Here is a 16,451-nt window from a genome sequence, read left to right on the forward strand (position 1 = left end):
TCTTTAATTCATTGAATTCACATTTAGAAATGAAAGAATACATTTTTTATAACAGTAAGAGAAAATTAAAAGCTTCCATTTGATAAGATAAAAGTATAACCAAGGAGGCTACAGTTGTATTTTTTCCGAGGGCAATTGTAAGAAGCATGTAAAACTGTTAGGAAAAGAAACAAACTCCTAGAGAGACTCAAGAGCCCCTTAGAGACTTTTTGTTATACAAAGTGAGAAACTTCAAACTCCTAGGGCAAAGAGGACATGAAAGGATTCTTCCTATCCTAGCTTCAGATTCCTAGATTAAACAGCACTCCACCCTCCCCACACCCTGTCCTTACATCAGACAGCAGCACCTGTTGGTTAGTCTGTCTCCTCCAGTAGACTCCAGGCTCTCTTACCTCAAAGACTGTCTTCTCTTATTCCTGGGACATCCTCAAAGCATAGCACAGTGTCTGACATATGGCAAGGGCTTAATATATATTTGTTGAATAAAGAAATTATCTTGTGAATTGCATCCACTCAATGGGTCATTTCAATGGTACACGTTAGTGAAAGCACAAATTTTTGTTTTATTTTAAATCCCTTGTAGTTCTTGTACTTCCCTGGGCACTTTTAGTAGGTTTCTGTGTCTCTAGTGCCTCATTTAATATCTGGCATATAGTGGTACACAATAAATATTTGGGAATAAACGAATAAATGTATGTCCCAAAAAGGTAGCCAGGCTATAGAGCAGGTAAAGATCCAGACTTACAACTAAATAAAGATTAAGTGTTCCATAAGGAGAGCTGTTTGCCAACAAACAATGATGATGAAGATAATACATCCTCTTGCTTTTGAAAGAAGGCATGAATACTTGTAAAATATTCTCCCAATAAAGATTGCTATCTAGGCCGGCAATGTTCTTTTTCATAAAAGATAGCAAGTTATTTGTAACATAACAACTTCAGATAACCTCAGACTCAAAGACATTCATTTAGAAAATTCCTATCTCCTTCAGCATTAATTTTTTGGAATTTCATGGGAACTTCATGAATATACGCTCACACAGGCCCACAGCAATATGGCCATGATGATAAAGGCAGCAGCCAGATATCCCCCTCTTGGTTCTGTTTATCAAGTAAACAAGAGGCAAAAGAGCAAAGGAAACGTGAGGAAGATCTGTCCAAGTACACAATCAAGCTCTCTCAGTCACCCCCAAGACATACTTACAGGAAGCTCAGGGGCACGCTTCAACATCTGAAGAGCAAAATAGCTGCCGACTGAATGGCCGATGAGCACAAGCTTCATGTCCTTTGGCACATGAGTTCTCAGGAAAGTTAGTTTGTGTTCTATTTGACCATTCAGTCCATAGATGTCCTTGATGTCTTGAGCATTTGGATCTAAAAGCAAAGATAGGAGCATATTTTCATGCAATAAGTAAGTGTAATCACTGTAAAAATACCAAAAAAAAAACAGAACAGTCACAATAGTAGTAACCATTTATCCAAAGCCTACAGTGTGCCAGTTATAACACTAGGTACTCAAAGTATATCAGTCAATCCTCATAACAACCTTTGAAAGGAAGTATTATTACCTCCATTTCATAGGTGAAGATACCAATGCTCATAGACATTAGTTACTAACGGTCACAGGCCTATTAACTGGGAGAATTCCATTCAAATCCTGGTCTCTCTGTCCTCCTTTCAAGTCCACGAACTGTCAACTGTTCAATGAACTAATGTTGCTTAGTCCAGCAGCTCTAAATGTGAGCCTGCACCAGAATCCCTTGGAAGGCTTATTAATACAGGTCCTACCACCTGAGTTTTCTGATTCAGTTGGTCTGGGTCGAGGCCTGAGAATTTACACTTCTAAGTTTCCACTGTTTTAGGCTAACTTATATTGTTTGTTTGTTTTTGTAGAGACAGAGTTTCACTTTATCACCCTTGGTAGAGTGCCATGGCATCACACAGCTCACAGCATCCTCCAACTCCCGGGCTTAAGTGATTCTCTTGCCAGCTAACTTATATTGTTAATAGGCAACTAAAAAAGTCTGTGACAATGCTTTATTATTTGAGATAATCTTTGTTTCTCTGTTTAAAGAATTTAGACTGAAAAAACTTGAGTAGAAATGTTATAAACTGTTCCCCTTAATCAGCAAGGTCCTGACCTAAAATATTCTCCTTTGATGTCACAAATAAACTGTTTTCCAGATTCTTCATGACTGAGTTAAAACTTTACCTAGCTAATCCTCAAGAAAAATGAATGAGCTCTCTTTGATACTTAAACAGGACTTAATTCTTTTATCACAGCACTTTATCAAACTTGTATGTTCTCCTTTTATATGTTTATTTCCTCTCTTAAGCTTAGTTCCTTGAAGACAAGGCCCATCTTCTCATCTGTGTCCTCTGTGACAATTACACAGGAAATGCTATTGTTGAGTGAAAACATGAACTGACTAGATGATTCCTAAGAATGCTGCCAACTCTAATACTGTAAGATAGAAAACGTCAACAGGAGCTCCGTGCCTGTAGCTCAGCGGCTAGGGCGCCGGGCCACAAACACTGGGGCTGATGGGTTCAAACCCGGCCCAGGCCTGCTAAACAACAATGACAACTACAACAACAACAAAAATAGCTGGATGTTGTGGTGGGCACCTGTGGTCCCAGCTACTTGTGAGGCTGAGGCAAGAGAATCACTTAAGGCCAAGAGTTTGAGGTTGCTGTGAGCTATGACACCACAGCACTCTACTGAGGGTGATATAGTGAGACTCTGTCTCAAAAAAAAAAGAAAAAAAGAAAGAAAACATCAGTAGGTTTTCCCTATGAACATACATATGACCTAATGGCAAGATGGAATATTTCAAGATATCACAAGGTAGTCAATTGCTTCCTAAAATTTGAAAACTGCAACACTAATGTTTTTGCTCTCATGACTCCTGCAAGGTAGTGATTACAAATTATAATCAGCATGGCTCATTCAAGAGCTCCAAACTCATCATGAAGGACTGCTCTTCAATTTTGTCTGCAATTGTTTTTTCCTTCAGTGCTCATCTTCTGTTAGTCTAAGTCCTATTCATCCTTCAAACTTACAGCAAGTATGATCCCTTTCATGATTTATTATGTGGGAGGAAAGAAGCCTTCCTTTTTCTTCTGTTGATCTCACCCTACTACTCCTAATTTGCTCCTAGTTTACAACTGATGTCTTGTTTATCTCTGTTTCCCAAAGTCAGGTGGTTAATGAAAAGCTTTTTAATGAATCAATGAGCCTCACTTGCCATTTCCCAGGTACTGCTACTCTCCCAGGGCAGACATGTTCTGCCCTAACCCTTCTTCTCTGGTCAGCCCAGAATTCACTCTCTGTCTAATAAGGAAGCTAGCATTAAACAGAATTGGAAGGAGACAGAATCCAGAACCTGAGTTTGCTGGGGCTTTTAATGACTACAAATTCCCGTTTTTATTCATTAAATATTATATTCAGTTTTGAATGGTTTATACCCTGCTTCTCAAATCACTCTACCCCAAAGTGATCACATCATTCTGTGATACGATACCAACAATGTTTGTTTATTGACTTCTTTTTCAAAATACAGTGTTTCACAATGTCCAAGTATTCCTTCACTGGGATAGTAGTTGTAGAACAAAGATCAAGGGCAGTGAAGATAAAATAAATCTGGTTCTGAACCCCAGCTCAGCATTCTTCAACCTGTGTAACTTGGGCAAATCCTTTACCATATGCTTCAGTTTCCTTATCTATAAAGTAGAGATAACAAGGCTACTGGGTAGGTGCCCGGCATAAGTGGTCTGATAAAATTGCTGTCACTTCAATTCTTGTCATTTAAGTCCTCCCCCAAATATATACCAAGAACATTTACATGGTTAAAGCAAAGAGAAAGAAAATGAACTAAATACACTAAACCTTTAAAATTCACCAATACCACAAATAAGGCCCTAAAACATTATATTTAAAACAAGATAAACTTTAACGAACATTATAATTCAGAATATTTCAGAGGTAGATCTGACTTTACCTATGAAAATTGCTTAGTAGATTTCCAAGATATATATACTACTTGTTAGTATTTACTTAAGTAATGAGATTAATGGGAAAAGTACTTTCTGTTACATAAAGATAGAAATTTTAAGTATGTTATCATTTTTAATTTTACTAGCAAATAAAATATATTATTTTCCTAACAAAAATGAAAGGTTAAGGGACTACATGCTTGGCTTTATTTATTTACACCATTCTTCCTATAGGGAAAAAATGTATTCCAAGTTACAATCAACTAAGCACATTTGGAACATAACCTATTTCTAAATTGAGAACTGTTGAGAACTGTCTGAATTGATAGGTAATCCAATTCACCATATCATTACCAATAACTGCCCTAAATATGATACTGACAATTCCCTCTGAGAACTTGACCCTATTTTTCAGACACGTCTGTATTAGATTCACTTCACAGCTCATCCATCAATTCTAGAGTTTATTTCAAATGTATATAGACTCTGTTCTGAAGTAGTTCATAAAGAAATTAAATAATACCAGTAAATCACATTTACTTTTCACCTAATTGCTCAAATTTATTGCTCCAGATATTAAAATTGTTGCCAATTTTAAATTAAAATATTGTGCATCCCTTACAGCTTCTGGACACAGGTAAATCTGATAATTATTATTTTCTTCCATTTCATGTGAACTAAATTGACTACTCTGAAGAAAAACAGTGACTAATTAGTTCTTGGCAATATTAAAAATACAGATAAAAATATATTACCTTTGCATTCAAGAAGGTCATAGTCTAATAAGAGGAAATAGACATGGATAAAAACACAATTATAAAATACTGAAGTATCTCAAGCATTTTGCAACATACTTTACCTTCCTCCAGGTTACCCAAGATAAATAACTAGAAGGTATCCTTTTTTTTTTTTTTTTTTTTGAGACAAAGTCTCACCCTGGTGCCCGGAGTGGAATGCTATGGCATCACAGCTCCTAGCAACCTCAAGTTCTTGGTCTTAAGTAATCCTCTTGCCTCAGTTTTTCTGTTTTTAGTACAGACAGGGTCTCAGTATTGCTTGAGCTGGTCTCAAACTCCTGAGCACAAGCAATCCACCTGTCTTGGCCTCCCAGAGTGCTAGGATTACATGTATGAGTGCTAAGATATTCTTAATACATGAACATTACTATAAATATATAAATTTAACTACATATTTGAATCCAAGCATACTAATTGAAATTTAACTATATATTTATTATCCCTACATATGTGTATCTAGCTATACATTGAATATAAATGCATGAATTTAACTATTTTTACACGAACAGTATTTACAAGTCATCTATGACCACAGAACTGGTAAGATTGGACATCAGCCCTACATGAGCTTCTGGTGGGACTGAGTCTGCAGATAGTAACACTCTACATCTCAAACCAGAATCTGCTCAACCACTAAACTCTTCCATCCTGGGCCTCATCATTACTCCAAACCTATATCTTTTTTTTTTTTTTTTTTTGCGGTTTTTGGCTGGGGCTGGGTTTGAACCTGCCACCTCCAGCATATGGGGCTCGCGCCCTACTCCTTTGAGCCACAGGCGCTGCCCCCCAAAACTATATCTTAATAATAACTTTAATTAAATAACATGTGAAAATTAAAAGACTACAAATGGTATTTCATATTTTAAAGAATGCTTTGGACAAAAATATAGTTCACTCCTTAAATTTAAAATACACAAAACAAAATCAGATATTGTTTATCATACGTAACAAAAAATATAAAAAGAGACATGAAGTACATTTATGAAAATGGGATACAAACAAGAAAACTTTCCTGTACAGTTTCATTTCATTTATTCTATTGACAAAAAAATATCGAAGTAATTATGGCAGTGTTATAGTCAATTGTGAGTAACAGGATCTTGGACTATTACACAACTACTTTTTAATGTTTTTAAAAATTTCTCAAAATAGACTTTTAACAATAGGAATGCCTTGATATGCTCTTCCTATATATCTTACATCTATTTTTACTGAGAAAAACCACCATTGATTTATTTATTACTCACACGGACCACAGAAGCCTCAAAGGACTTTTCTGGGTTCATGCTAAACATCAGTGAAACAGATAGATGAGAACTATGGCCCCTAATTCTTTACGCTTACTTAATCCACTGATCCAAAAGGCTGTCCTTTCACAACTGTCCTTAAAGTTCACTAAGCTGATGTGAAAGTATGCTTTCATAGTTTAGGCTCATCTATCCCCAGCTTCTCTAAGTATTCTGTAAGCTCCCTGTATTTAAAAACTGGTGCAACTGTTATCTCTCCTTGTATGCACCACAGTGAGGGGATGACAGATAAGCATTCTATTTAATGCTGCTATCTTACTTAAAAAACAAAAGTTTTGTAAACTCCAAGCATGTATCTTCTAAAATAAAACAGGGTCACCAAATTATGCTTTCCACTTGACTAAAGCCAATGTTCTGCTACTTCAACAGGAAACAGGAGAGAGATTTAGCAAGGAGAACAGATTATACAATAAAAGCCAAAGGCATATTAAGTGTCAAGTATTATTTTGGAAACAGCCTTGAGTCCTATTGCTACTTGTGATTATAGGAAGAGGTAGAGCAATAAGATTAGAGAGGAAGGTTGAGTGTAGATGATGTAAGACCGGAACGTCACACCAAGGACTGTGGACTCTGTCCCATGATCAGTAAGAAGATGCCTATGGACTGCGAAGACAGGGACAGAACGATCTGACCTGTGTTATAGTAGGCCATGAACTTTAGTGCAAGCCCGAAACTTGCTTGACTCCTAACTTCTCCTGGTCTGCTCTTTAGTTTTTTGCTTCTTCCAATGTAGAGACTTACTTGCTTTCTTTTGACTGGGAGCCCTGATATTGGATTGCCTAATTATTCCGGACTGGGGCTCTTCTAGTAATTCCATCTTACCCCCATGCTCCTCTGCCATTCTCAGTCGTGAAAAGAGGGAAAGTTGGGGGACTGTGATGGGAGTAGTTTATTGTTTCTTTGGACTAAGCATCACTCAAACTCACAACTTAGTTGCATGATTGTATAACTTTTTTAGGTAATGTTTTTACCTGCTAACACCAAACCAACACGATTTGTAGGTTTTATATTTTCTGAACAAATGACTTGATATAATATCTCCCATAAAGAAAGCTGACTGTAAATCGAAGCCAGAAAACAGGATATACTTCTTTTTTTAATTGTTTTTGCAGTTTTTGGCCAAGGCCGGGTTTGAACCCTTCACCTCTGGTATATGGGTCGGGCACCTTACTCCTTGAGCCACAGGCACCACCCTACATTTTCTGAACAAAAGACTTGAAACAATATCTCCCATCAAGTAAGCTGACTCTAAATCAAAGCCAGAAAACAGCATATACTTCTAATCCTCAAATTTTCTTTTCACACTCTTCTTCTTGAACCATCCCCTCTGACATTGTTGAACATGTGTTCTCCCAATTATATTCAATTTATTATTGTGATAATATGGTGCAACTAGAATATTATTTCCAACTGTTCACACGCACTTTCAACATTTGATGTGTGGCTATAGTTTATGCTCTTTTTCTCAATGATTATATATTTTTTCACATCATATTTTAGAAGTCAGAAAACCAGTACCATAGTACAATAATCTTGGTTGATGAATAATACATCTGTCCTATTTATCAAAAGCTATCTATTATAGCATATATTTGCAAGCATAACCTCCAAAATGTAAAACAGATGAAAATAGAACTGTTTTGGTTGAATGGGGGCCCCATTTAACTTTCACAGGACTTTTGGGCTACTCAGAACACAGATCACCAACCTAGAAGGTGGAGACTGGCATGTCTATCTCTCTGTATCTCTCCTGCAGCACCACACATAATAACCTACTGAAGTGTCAGTAAATTCCTGATGATGATGAAGAATTAAGAATTGCCTCCACACCCCCTTCTAGAAACCATAGCTTCCTTTGGCCCTGTTGTGTCCCTTTGGGCTAATGCCTCTAGATGGCACTGTTCTCATTAGGTAGCAAAGAACCCAGTCTTTAATTACTAAGTTGTTAACTCAATAGAACATAGACAGCCCAAACAGAAATAAGTGTATTAAAAGTTATAAATAATAAGACGTCAATTTAAACAAGAATTAAATACATCTCTTAGAAATTCAGACACACACAATACTTTCTACTGGTTTTCCTCATCAGTGTTTATTAGTGAAGATCTAGGGTAGTGATTCCAAAAATGTTGTCTCAGGATCAGTACCATCTTGTTAGAAATTAAATTCTCAGGTTCTACGCCAGAGTTACTAAATCAACAACTCAGCAAGTGGCTATCTGTTTTAATAAATCTGCTAGGGGATTACGATATACGCCCTGACCTAGGAGGATCTTTGAGCCTTTTTTTTTTTTTTGAGACAGGGTCTCATTTTGTTGCCCTCAGTAGAGTGCTGTTACGTCATAGCTCACAGCAAACTCAAACTCTTGGGCTCAAGCAATTCTCTTGCCTCAGCCTCCTGAGTAGCTGGGACTATAGGTGCATGCCACAACACCTGGATATTTTAGGGGTCTTGCTCTGGTTCAGGCTGGTCTCCAACTCAAGAGCTCAGGCAATCCACCTGTCTCAGCCTCCAGAGTGCTAGGATTACAGGCATGAGCCACAGAGCCTGGCCTTTTGAGTCTATTTTCAACTTTCAAAGTTGCTATACCTGTTCTGTTCATGTTTGCTTCCATCTTTAGTATGACTTAAGATAGCTATGATTGCTAGATGTAGTTCTGATTAAGTAATTAAATATATAGCTCTGTCTGCTATGGATGGCTTTTCTCAACAAGGTAGGAATGTAAGAATAAGACATAAGAGCTACTCACTATTAGGTAGTTTGAATACGACAGAAGAGGAATCACCCTACACTAGCATCTTATGTTTCCACTATTTTCCAGCTCCCCGTAAAAATTCTTCCTAGAAAACAAGCTTGTTTAAAAGCTCTGTTTCTAAATATAAGATAGCGAAAGCACATTTTCTTTTCTTTTTTTTTTTGATTTTGCTTTTTTTTTGCAAAAGCACACTTTCTAAACAGACATATAAACTTCCTAACAAAGGAAACATATGATATTAAATTGCTAATTTAAGGCATATATAAAGACATCACTTAAAACAATAAAGATGTATCTTTAACAATATTTCACAGCAGAGCAAGTATCTACTACATATTTTATTCATTTTCATTCACATTTCAGTATAACGATGGTCAAAACAGATTTTTTCTTTTGGGTAGTGGTTATTGCTTTGAGTAGAATCTAACCACCAAAACATAGACGTTTTTAATTAAGGCAACACAATTTGTATGTTTAATTTCATTTCACTAATGTTCTTAAAATCTTTCACTGCAGGTAATCAATATTCGATTACTTTTATACAAAGTGCTCTTGATTTTAAATTCCAATTTTTCATTCCTGCTAGATAGGAAAGCAATTGCCTTTTGATATATTAACCTTATATCCTACGATATTGTTATAATTGCTATGTAAATTCCAAAAGGTTTTATTTGTTGATTCTTTGGGATTTCCTACATAGATAATACTGTCATCTGTGGACAAAGATAGCTGTATTTCTTTCTTCCCAATCTGCATGCCTTTCAATCTTTTTCTTGTCTTATTGCACTAGCTATAAATTCCAATATGATGTTGAAAAGGTGTAGTGAGAGGGGCATCCTTTCCTGTTTCCAATCTTTGGAGGAAAGCATCTGATTTGTCACTATTAAGTCAGACATCAGTTGTAGGGTTTTTTTGTAGATATTCTGTATCAAATTGAGGAAATTTCCCTTTATTCTTAGTTTGCTGAGATTTCTTATCATAAATTGGTGTTTTATTTTATCAAATATGTTCTCTGCCTCACTTGATTCAACATATAGTTTTTTCCTTTGGCCTGTTGATGCGATGGATTACATTAAATGATTTTTGAATGCTAAACCAACTTTGTATACCTGGAACAAATTCCACTTGGTTATAATGTATATTTCCTTCTGTACATTGTTGGATTCAATTTGATAATATTTTTTGAGGATTTTTGCATCTATATTCCGAAAAGATTTTGGTCTATAGTTTTCCTTTCTTGGAAACTATAAATGTCTTTATCTGGTTTTGGTAATAGGGCACTGCTGCTTTCATAGAATGAGTTAGGAAATATTCCTTCTGGTTCTATTTTCTAGAATTCCTAGAATAGATAGAGAATTAGTATAATTTCATTAAATATTTGGTAGAATTCACCATTGAAACCATCTGAAACTGGCATTTTCATATTTGGAAGTTCATTATTATTAGTTCAATTTCTTTTTTAATTTTTTATTCTATCCCTATTCTCTTAGCATAAAAAATATGGACTTAAGTATATAATACAGCATTAACTATAATCATAATACTGTACATTATTAATAGATCCCAGAACTCCTTCATCTTATATGTAGTACTAATAACTGAAAGTCTGTACCCTTTTACTAACATCCCTTCTATCCCCCATTTCTTAGCCTATGGCAACCTTCGGTCTACTCTATTTCTATGAGTTCAACTTTATAAGATTCCATATACAAGGGAGATCATATAGTATTTGTCTTTTTAAATTGCTCTTGATGCTACTGTGACTGGGAATGTTTATCTTTTTCTCAGATAGTTTATTATTAGTATGTAGAAATGTGACTGATTTTTGTTGCATTTTTGTACCCTGCAACTTGACTATGTTCATTTATTAGTTCTCATAGATTTTTGGTGGCATCTTTAAGGATTTTTTATATACAAAATTGTATCATTGAAAATACAGATAATTTAACTTGTTTCCTTCTCGTTAAGTTGCCCTTGATTTCCTTCTCTTGCCTAGTCACTCTGGCTAGGACTTTCAGTACTATGGTGAGTAGAAGTGGTGAGAGCGGGCACCCTTGTCTTACTCCTGATCTTAGAGGAACACAGTGGGTATCCTTTTCTTATTTCTGATCTTAGATGAAAAGCTTTCAAATTTTCACCGTTGAGCATGATATTAGTTGGTAGTTGTCATATATGGCTTTTATTATGTTGAAGTGCATTTCTTCTATACTACACTTGTTGAAAGTTTTTAATCATGAAAAAATGTTGAAATTTGTTAACTGGCATTTTTTTGCATCTAGTTAGAAGAGCATATAATTTTTTTATTCATTCTATTTAATGTGGTGTATGACATTTAGCAACTTGCATATGTTGAACCATTCTTGCATCACAGTGATAAATCCTACTTGATTATGATCTTTTTAATGTATTGTTGAATTCAGTTTGCTAGCAATCTACTAAGAATTTTGTGCCTGTGGCTCAAAGGAATAGGGTGCCAGCCCCATATGCTGGAGGTGGTGGGTTCAAACCCAGCCCCAGCCAAAAAAAACTGCAACAAAAAAGAATTTTCCCATCCATATTCATTAGGAATATTAGCCTATAATTTCTTTCTTATATCATCCTTATCAAGTTTGGGTAGTTCAATTTTTCCTGTGTGGGTTTTGACAGTTGTGCCTTTCAAGAAATTGGTCGATTTAAGTTAATTGTCTTTTTAATATCTATAGAATCAGTAATCATGGCTCTTCTTTCATTTCTGATATTGGTAATTTGCGTCTTTTCTTTTTTCCTCTTGGTTAGTCCTGCTACAAGTTCATGAATTTTTATTGGTCTTTTCAAAGAAATAGCAAATTTTTGGTTTTGTGAATTTTTTCTACTGATTCCTTGTTTTCAACTTCATAGATTAGTATTCTCATTGTTCTCATTTCTTTTATCTAGTTTCCTAGAATGGAAGCTTAGATTATTGAATTGGGATCTTCTTTCTTTTATAATATATGAAGTCAAAGCTATAAATTTTCTTCCATGTACTACTTTTGCTGCATATCCCCAAAATTTTAAGTTGTCTTTCCACTTGTATGTACACATTAAGGTATATTGCCCTATAACCTCAGTTTTCAAAATATTTTTAAATTACTCTTCAGCCTTCATTGACCTATGTGTTGTTTAGAAGTGTGCGGTTTAATCTCTAAATATTTGAAATTTCCTACATTTTTTTTTTTGTTGTTGTTGCTGATTTCTAGCTTAATTCCATTGTGGTCTAAGAGCATACTTTGTATGATTTATACACTTTTAAGTTTGCTCAGGTGTGTTGTGTGGCCCAAAATGTGGTCTAATTAATAAATGTTCCATGTAAGCTTGAGAAGAATATGTATTCTATTGTTGAATAAAGTCCTCTATAAATTAAATCAGGTTGATTGATGGTAGTATTCAGTTCAACTATATCTTTATTGGCTTTCTCTTTTCTGGATCAATCAATTACAGAAAAAGGAGTTGAAATTTCCAATTATAATAGATTTGTCTATTTCTCCTCACAGTCTTATCAGTTTTGCTTCATGGATTTTTTACCTCTTTGTTAAGTTCATATGTGTTAAGGATTGTTACATTTCCTTAGAGAAGTGATCCTGTTGACATTATATAATACCTCTCTTTATCCCTAACACTTTCTTTGCTCTGAAGTCTAGTGGTCTAACATTAAAACAGCCATTCTAGCTTTCTTTTGATCAGTGAGACCATGTATATCTTTTAATATCCCTTTACTTATAATTAATTCACATCTTCATATGTAAACTGGGTTTCTTTTTTTTTTTTTGTAAACTGGGTTTCTTATAGACAACATACAGTTAGATCTTTTTTAATCCACTCCAAAATCTGTCTTTTAAGTAGTGTATTCATACCATTCACATTTAGTGATTATTAACATTGTTGAATTAATATCATATGTATAAATGTTTTCTATTTGTTATACTTTCTTTTTATCTACCTTTCTTCTGCTTTGTTTAGCTGTAATTGAATATTTTATGTAATCTCATTTTCTCTCTATCATATCATAGTTCTCTAAAAAAAATTTTTTTTTTTTTTTTTTTTGTAGAGACAGAGTCTCACTTTATGGCCCTTGGTAGAGTGCCGTGGCCTCACACAGCTCACAGCAACCTCCAACTCCTGGGCTTAAGCGATTCTCCTGCCTCAGCCTCCCAAGCAGCTGGGACTACAGGCGCCCGCCACAACGCCCGGCTATTTTTTGGTTGCAGTTCAGCCGGGGCCGGGTTTGAACCCGCCACCCTCGGTATATGGGGCCTGCGCCTTACCGACTGAGCCACAGGCGCCGCCCTCTAAACAAAATTTTTTTAGGAGTGGCACCTGTGGCTCAAGGAGTAGGGTGCTGGACCCATATACCGGAGGTGGTGGGTTCAAACCCGGCCCTGGCCAAAAACTGCAACAACAAAAAAAAAAATTTTTTTTTTAGTGTTTGCCCTTGGATTTGCCAAATGCAAATCTTTTCTTTTTTCCTCTTATCTAAATCCATTTTAAGTAATGTTGTATCACTTCACCTTTAGTCCAGGTACATTATACTGAACACTCACAATTCCTCTTTTTCATTTCTTAAAATATCACTAACATTTATTTCACTTATCCATATGTTATAATCACGCAGTACATTGTTAACGCTTATTATTCTGGACAAAAGGCTATTAGATCAAATTAGAATTAAAAAAATAAATGTTTTAAACCTTTATTTATTCCTTCTCCCATGCTTTTTTCTTTCTTTATATAGATTTAGGTTTCTGACCTCTATCACTTTTCTTTTCCCTAAAAAACTTTTTTTAATATTTCTTAGATGGCAGGTCTACAACAAATTTCCTCAGCACTATTTGTCTGAAAAAGTCTATTTCACCTTGACTTTTGAAGGATAATTTCACTAGATAAAGAAGTCTAGGTTGGTGGTATTTTTTCTTTCAACACTAAATATTTCACTCCATTCTCTTCTTGTTTGAAGAGTTTCTGAGAAGAAGTTCCTTGTTAGTCTCATCTTTATTCTTCTATAGGTAAGTTGTTTTTTCCTGCCCTCTTTCAAGATTTTCTCTTTGTCTTTGGTGTTCTGCAATGTAAATATGACCTATGTGGGTGAAGATTTTTAGTATTTGCTTACCCTACTTAGTGTTCTCTGAGTTTCCAAGACCTGTATTTTGTTGTCTGGCATTAAGTACTTCAATTATTTCTGCTCTGTTCTCTCTTTTCTCTCAATCTGATATTTTAATTATGCATATATTGCACCTCTTTAAATTGTCCCAGTTCTTGGATGTTCTATCTTTTCCTAATTATTACTTTTCCTCTTTGCATTTTAGTTTGGGAAGTGTCTATTGAGCTATATGTAAGCTCAATCTTTCCTCAGTTGTATCCAGCCTACTCAAAAGCTCATTTTTGTCACAGCATTTTCTAGTATTCCTTTTTGATTCTTTCTTGAGAGTTCCCAGCTCTCTCCTTGCATTACTCATCTGTTCCCCATGTTTTTTTCTACTAGCGTCCTTGCCATATTAGTTATGGTTATTTCAAATTTCTATCTGATAATTCCAAAATCAATTTGGAATTGCATATATAGGCAGTCCTCGGGTTACAATGAGATAAGGTTCCATAGGTTTGTTCTTAAGTTGAATTTGTATGTAAGTTGGAACAGGTACATTTACCTATTACCTGTAGTAGCCTTCATTTCTAAGTGTGAGTTGAACATCAATAGGATGTTTGTAACTTGAGGACTTACTGTAATAGCCTCTGTTTGTAAGTCTGAGTTGAATGTCAGTAGGATGTTTGTAACTCGGGAACAGCCTGCACCTGAATCTGGCTCTAATGCTTGTTTTGTCTGTTCAGACTGTTTTTTCTTGCTTTTACAAATGCCTTATGATTTTTGTTTGTTTGTTTAAAGCTGAACATGATGTATTGGGTGACAGGAATTGAGGTAAACAGACCTCGGTGTGAGGCTTTAAGTTAATGTGGCTAGGAGCTGAGCTGTGTTTAATGTGTGCTGTACCTGTAAGTGCCAGATGCTTCAGTTTCCTGTAGCATCCTTATTTTTATCCCCTGTTATCTTTGTTTTTTCCCACAAATCACTTAAACAATCCACTTTCATAACAGGGGAGACCTGCTGATGAGGTGGTAAAATATGGGGGAGGAAGGCATCCTACACCCTTTTCTCTCTCTCTCTTTTTTTTTTTAGGCTAGTCAAGTGAAGCAGTGTGAGTGGAGAAGGAACAAAGGAATCTGTAACTTGTTATGACCAATTAGCTGTAAATACCATTGCACTTGGACCAGTATATATAAACTTTGACTAAACCTCAGTATTTTAATGGGCTGGGGTCCAGTGCTGTGATCTCCTAGAGTATTTATCAGCTTTTTTTTCTCACTAGCGTGTGAGACAAGAAGGCTAGAGAAGGCTGAAGATAGCTAACTGTCCTTCCTTCAGGTAAGGTTAAGGCTCTTGCCATTGTTTTTCCCTTTAAGATTGGCCTTTGTTAATGAGAATGCTTTGGGCATACTGCAAAATGGCTACTTCTGTTCTACTCCTAACAAAAACTCTAGGGGATTTTTCATAGATTTTCACAAAAGAACCTCACGGAGTACCTGAAGTAATTTCCGTGAAAGTGGGGGAGTCCCCAAGACAAAGCAAGCAAATGTTTCTCACTTTCAAAACAGTCTGCAATTCACCTTCTGCAGTTCATCAGAATGACAACTTATATATTCTACCAGCTATGGCTCTAGTATCTTCTGCTTTGGCTGACCTTCACCGTATTCCTCTTTCTCTCCAGATTTTAGGTGGCACTTTGTTCCGTGACCTCAGTTGTCTGATAGGTCTAAGAAAAATCATGATTTTCAATCTGTTCAGCTTTTTCTTGTTGTCAGAATAGAAGCATCAAATTCCATGTTTTATACTTTAGAGCTAAAACTGGAAGTCCACTATTTGTTTTTAAAATCTTTCTATACCAAATATTTTCTTGGTGTATAACATACACCAACAAAACCTTTTAAATAGGTAATAAGAAGCCAATAAATGTTGGGAAAAAACCCTAAACATTTAAATGCAACTGTTTAAGGTTTAAGATGCACACTTTATCATGTCATTATCATAGGGAAAAAAAAGCACAAAAATATACTCCTTGGTGCTCAGTTCCCAGATGCTAATGTCAGCCTGGAGAAAACCCCTCCGCTATTGCACAATGTTAAAGGCATTGGAAAATACCATCTCTCAGTGCCAAGGTGTTAATGTTTGTTTAACTTGGGGTAGAAAATGTTTAAGCATAATTAAAACAAAACATTATGAAGTTTTAGTATTCCTTTCAACCTTTAAACTATAGACAACTAATTTTTTTATTTTCTTATTCACAATTTTCCATATTGTATAAAATTTTTAATAATAAGCATGACTTTTTAGTATAAAAAAAGGCTAAACCATTTTCCAAATAAATAAATAAATAGTATACTACTGCCTAGTGCTAAAATGTTAGCTCCAAAATATAAGGTTAAAAACTAGATAAAATTGGATAAATTGGTACTGTTATCTGACATGTACACTGACCCAAATTAATAATAGATTAATAAACTAATCTTCTTTACAGGGTATTCAGAAGAGTTC

The 16,451-nt window shown here is 35.3% G+C and overlaps 1 protein-coding gene across 2 annotated transcripts in view; it reads right to left on the reverse strand.

Moving 5' to 3' along the window:
• LDAH (lipid droplet associated hydrolase) overlaps positions 1-16,451 on the reverse strand; it is a 141,429-nt gene that overhangs the window by 98,174 nt on the left and 26,804 nt on the right. For both annotated transcript variants that reach the window (XR_008379646.1, XM_053589131.1), the window contains exon 4: positions 1,204-1,373. Coding sequence is in view for 1 of the 2 variants with exons in the window: in XM_053589131.1 (XP_053445106.1) it covers positions 1,204-1,373 (170 nt within the window). In the remaining variant the exon portion in view is untranslated. The remainder of the gene's footprint in view (positions 1-1,203; positions 1,374-16,451) is intronic.

Source organism: Nycticebus coucang, chromosome 4 (assembly GCF_027406575.1).
Source record: "Nycticebus coucang isolate mNycCou1 chromosome 4, mNycCou1.pri, whole genome shotgun sequence".
NCBI lineage: Eukaryota > Metazoa > Chordata > Mammalia > Primates > Lorisidae > Nycticebus > Nycticebus coucang.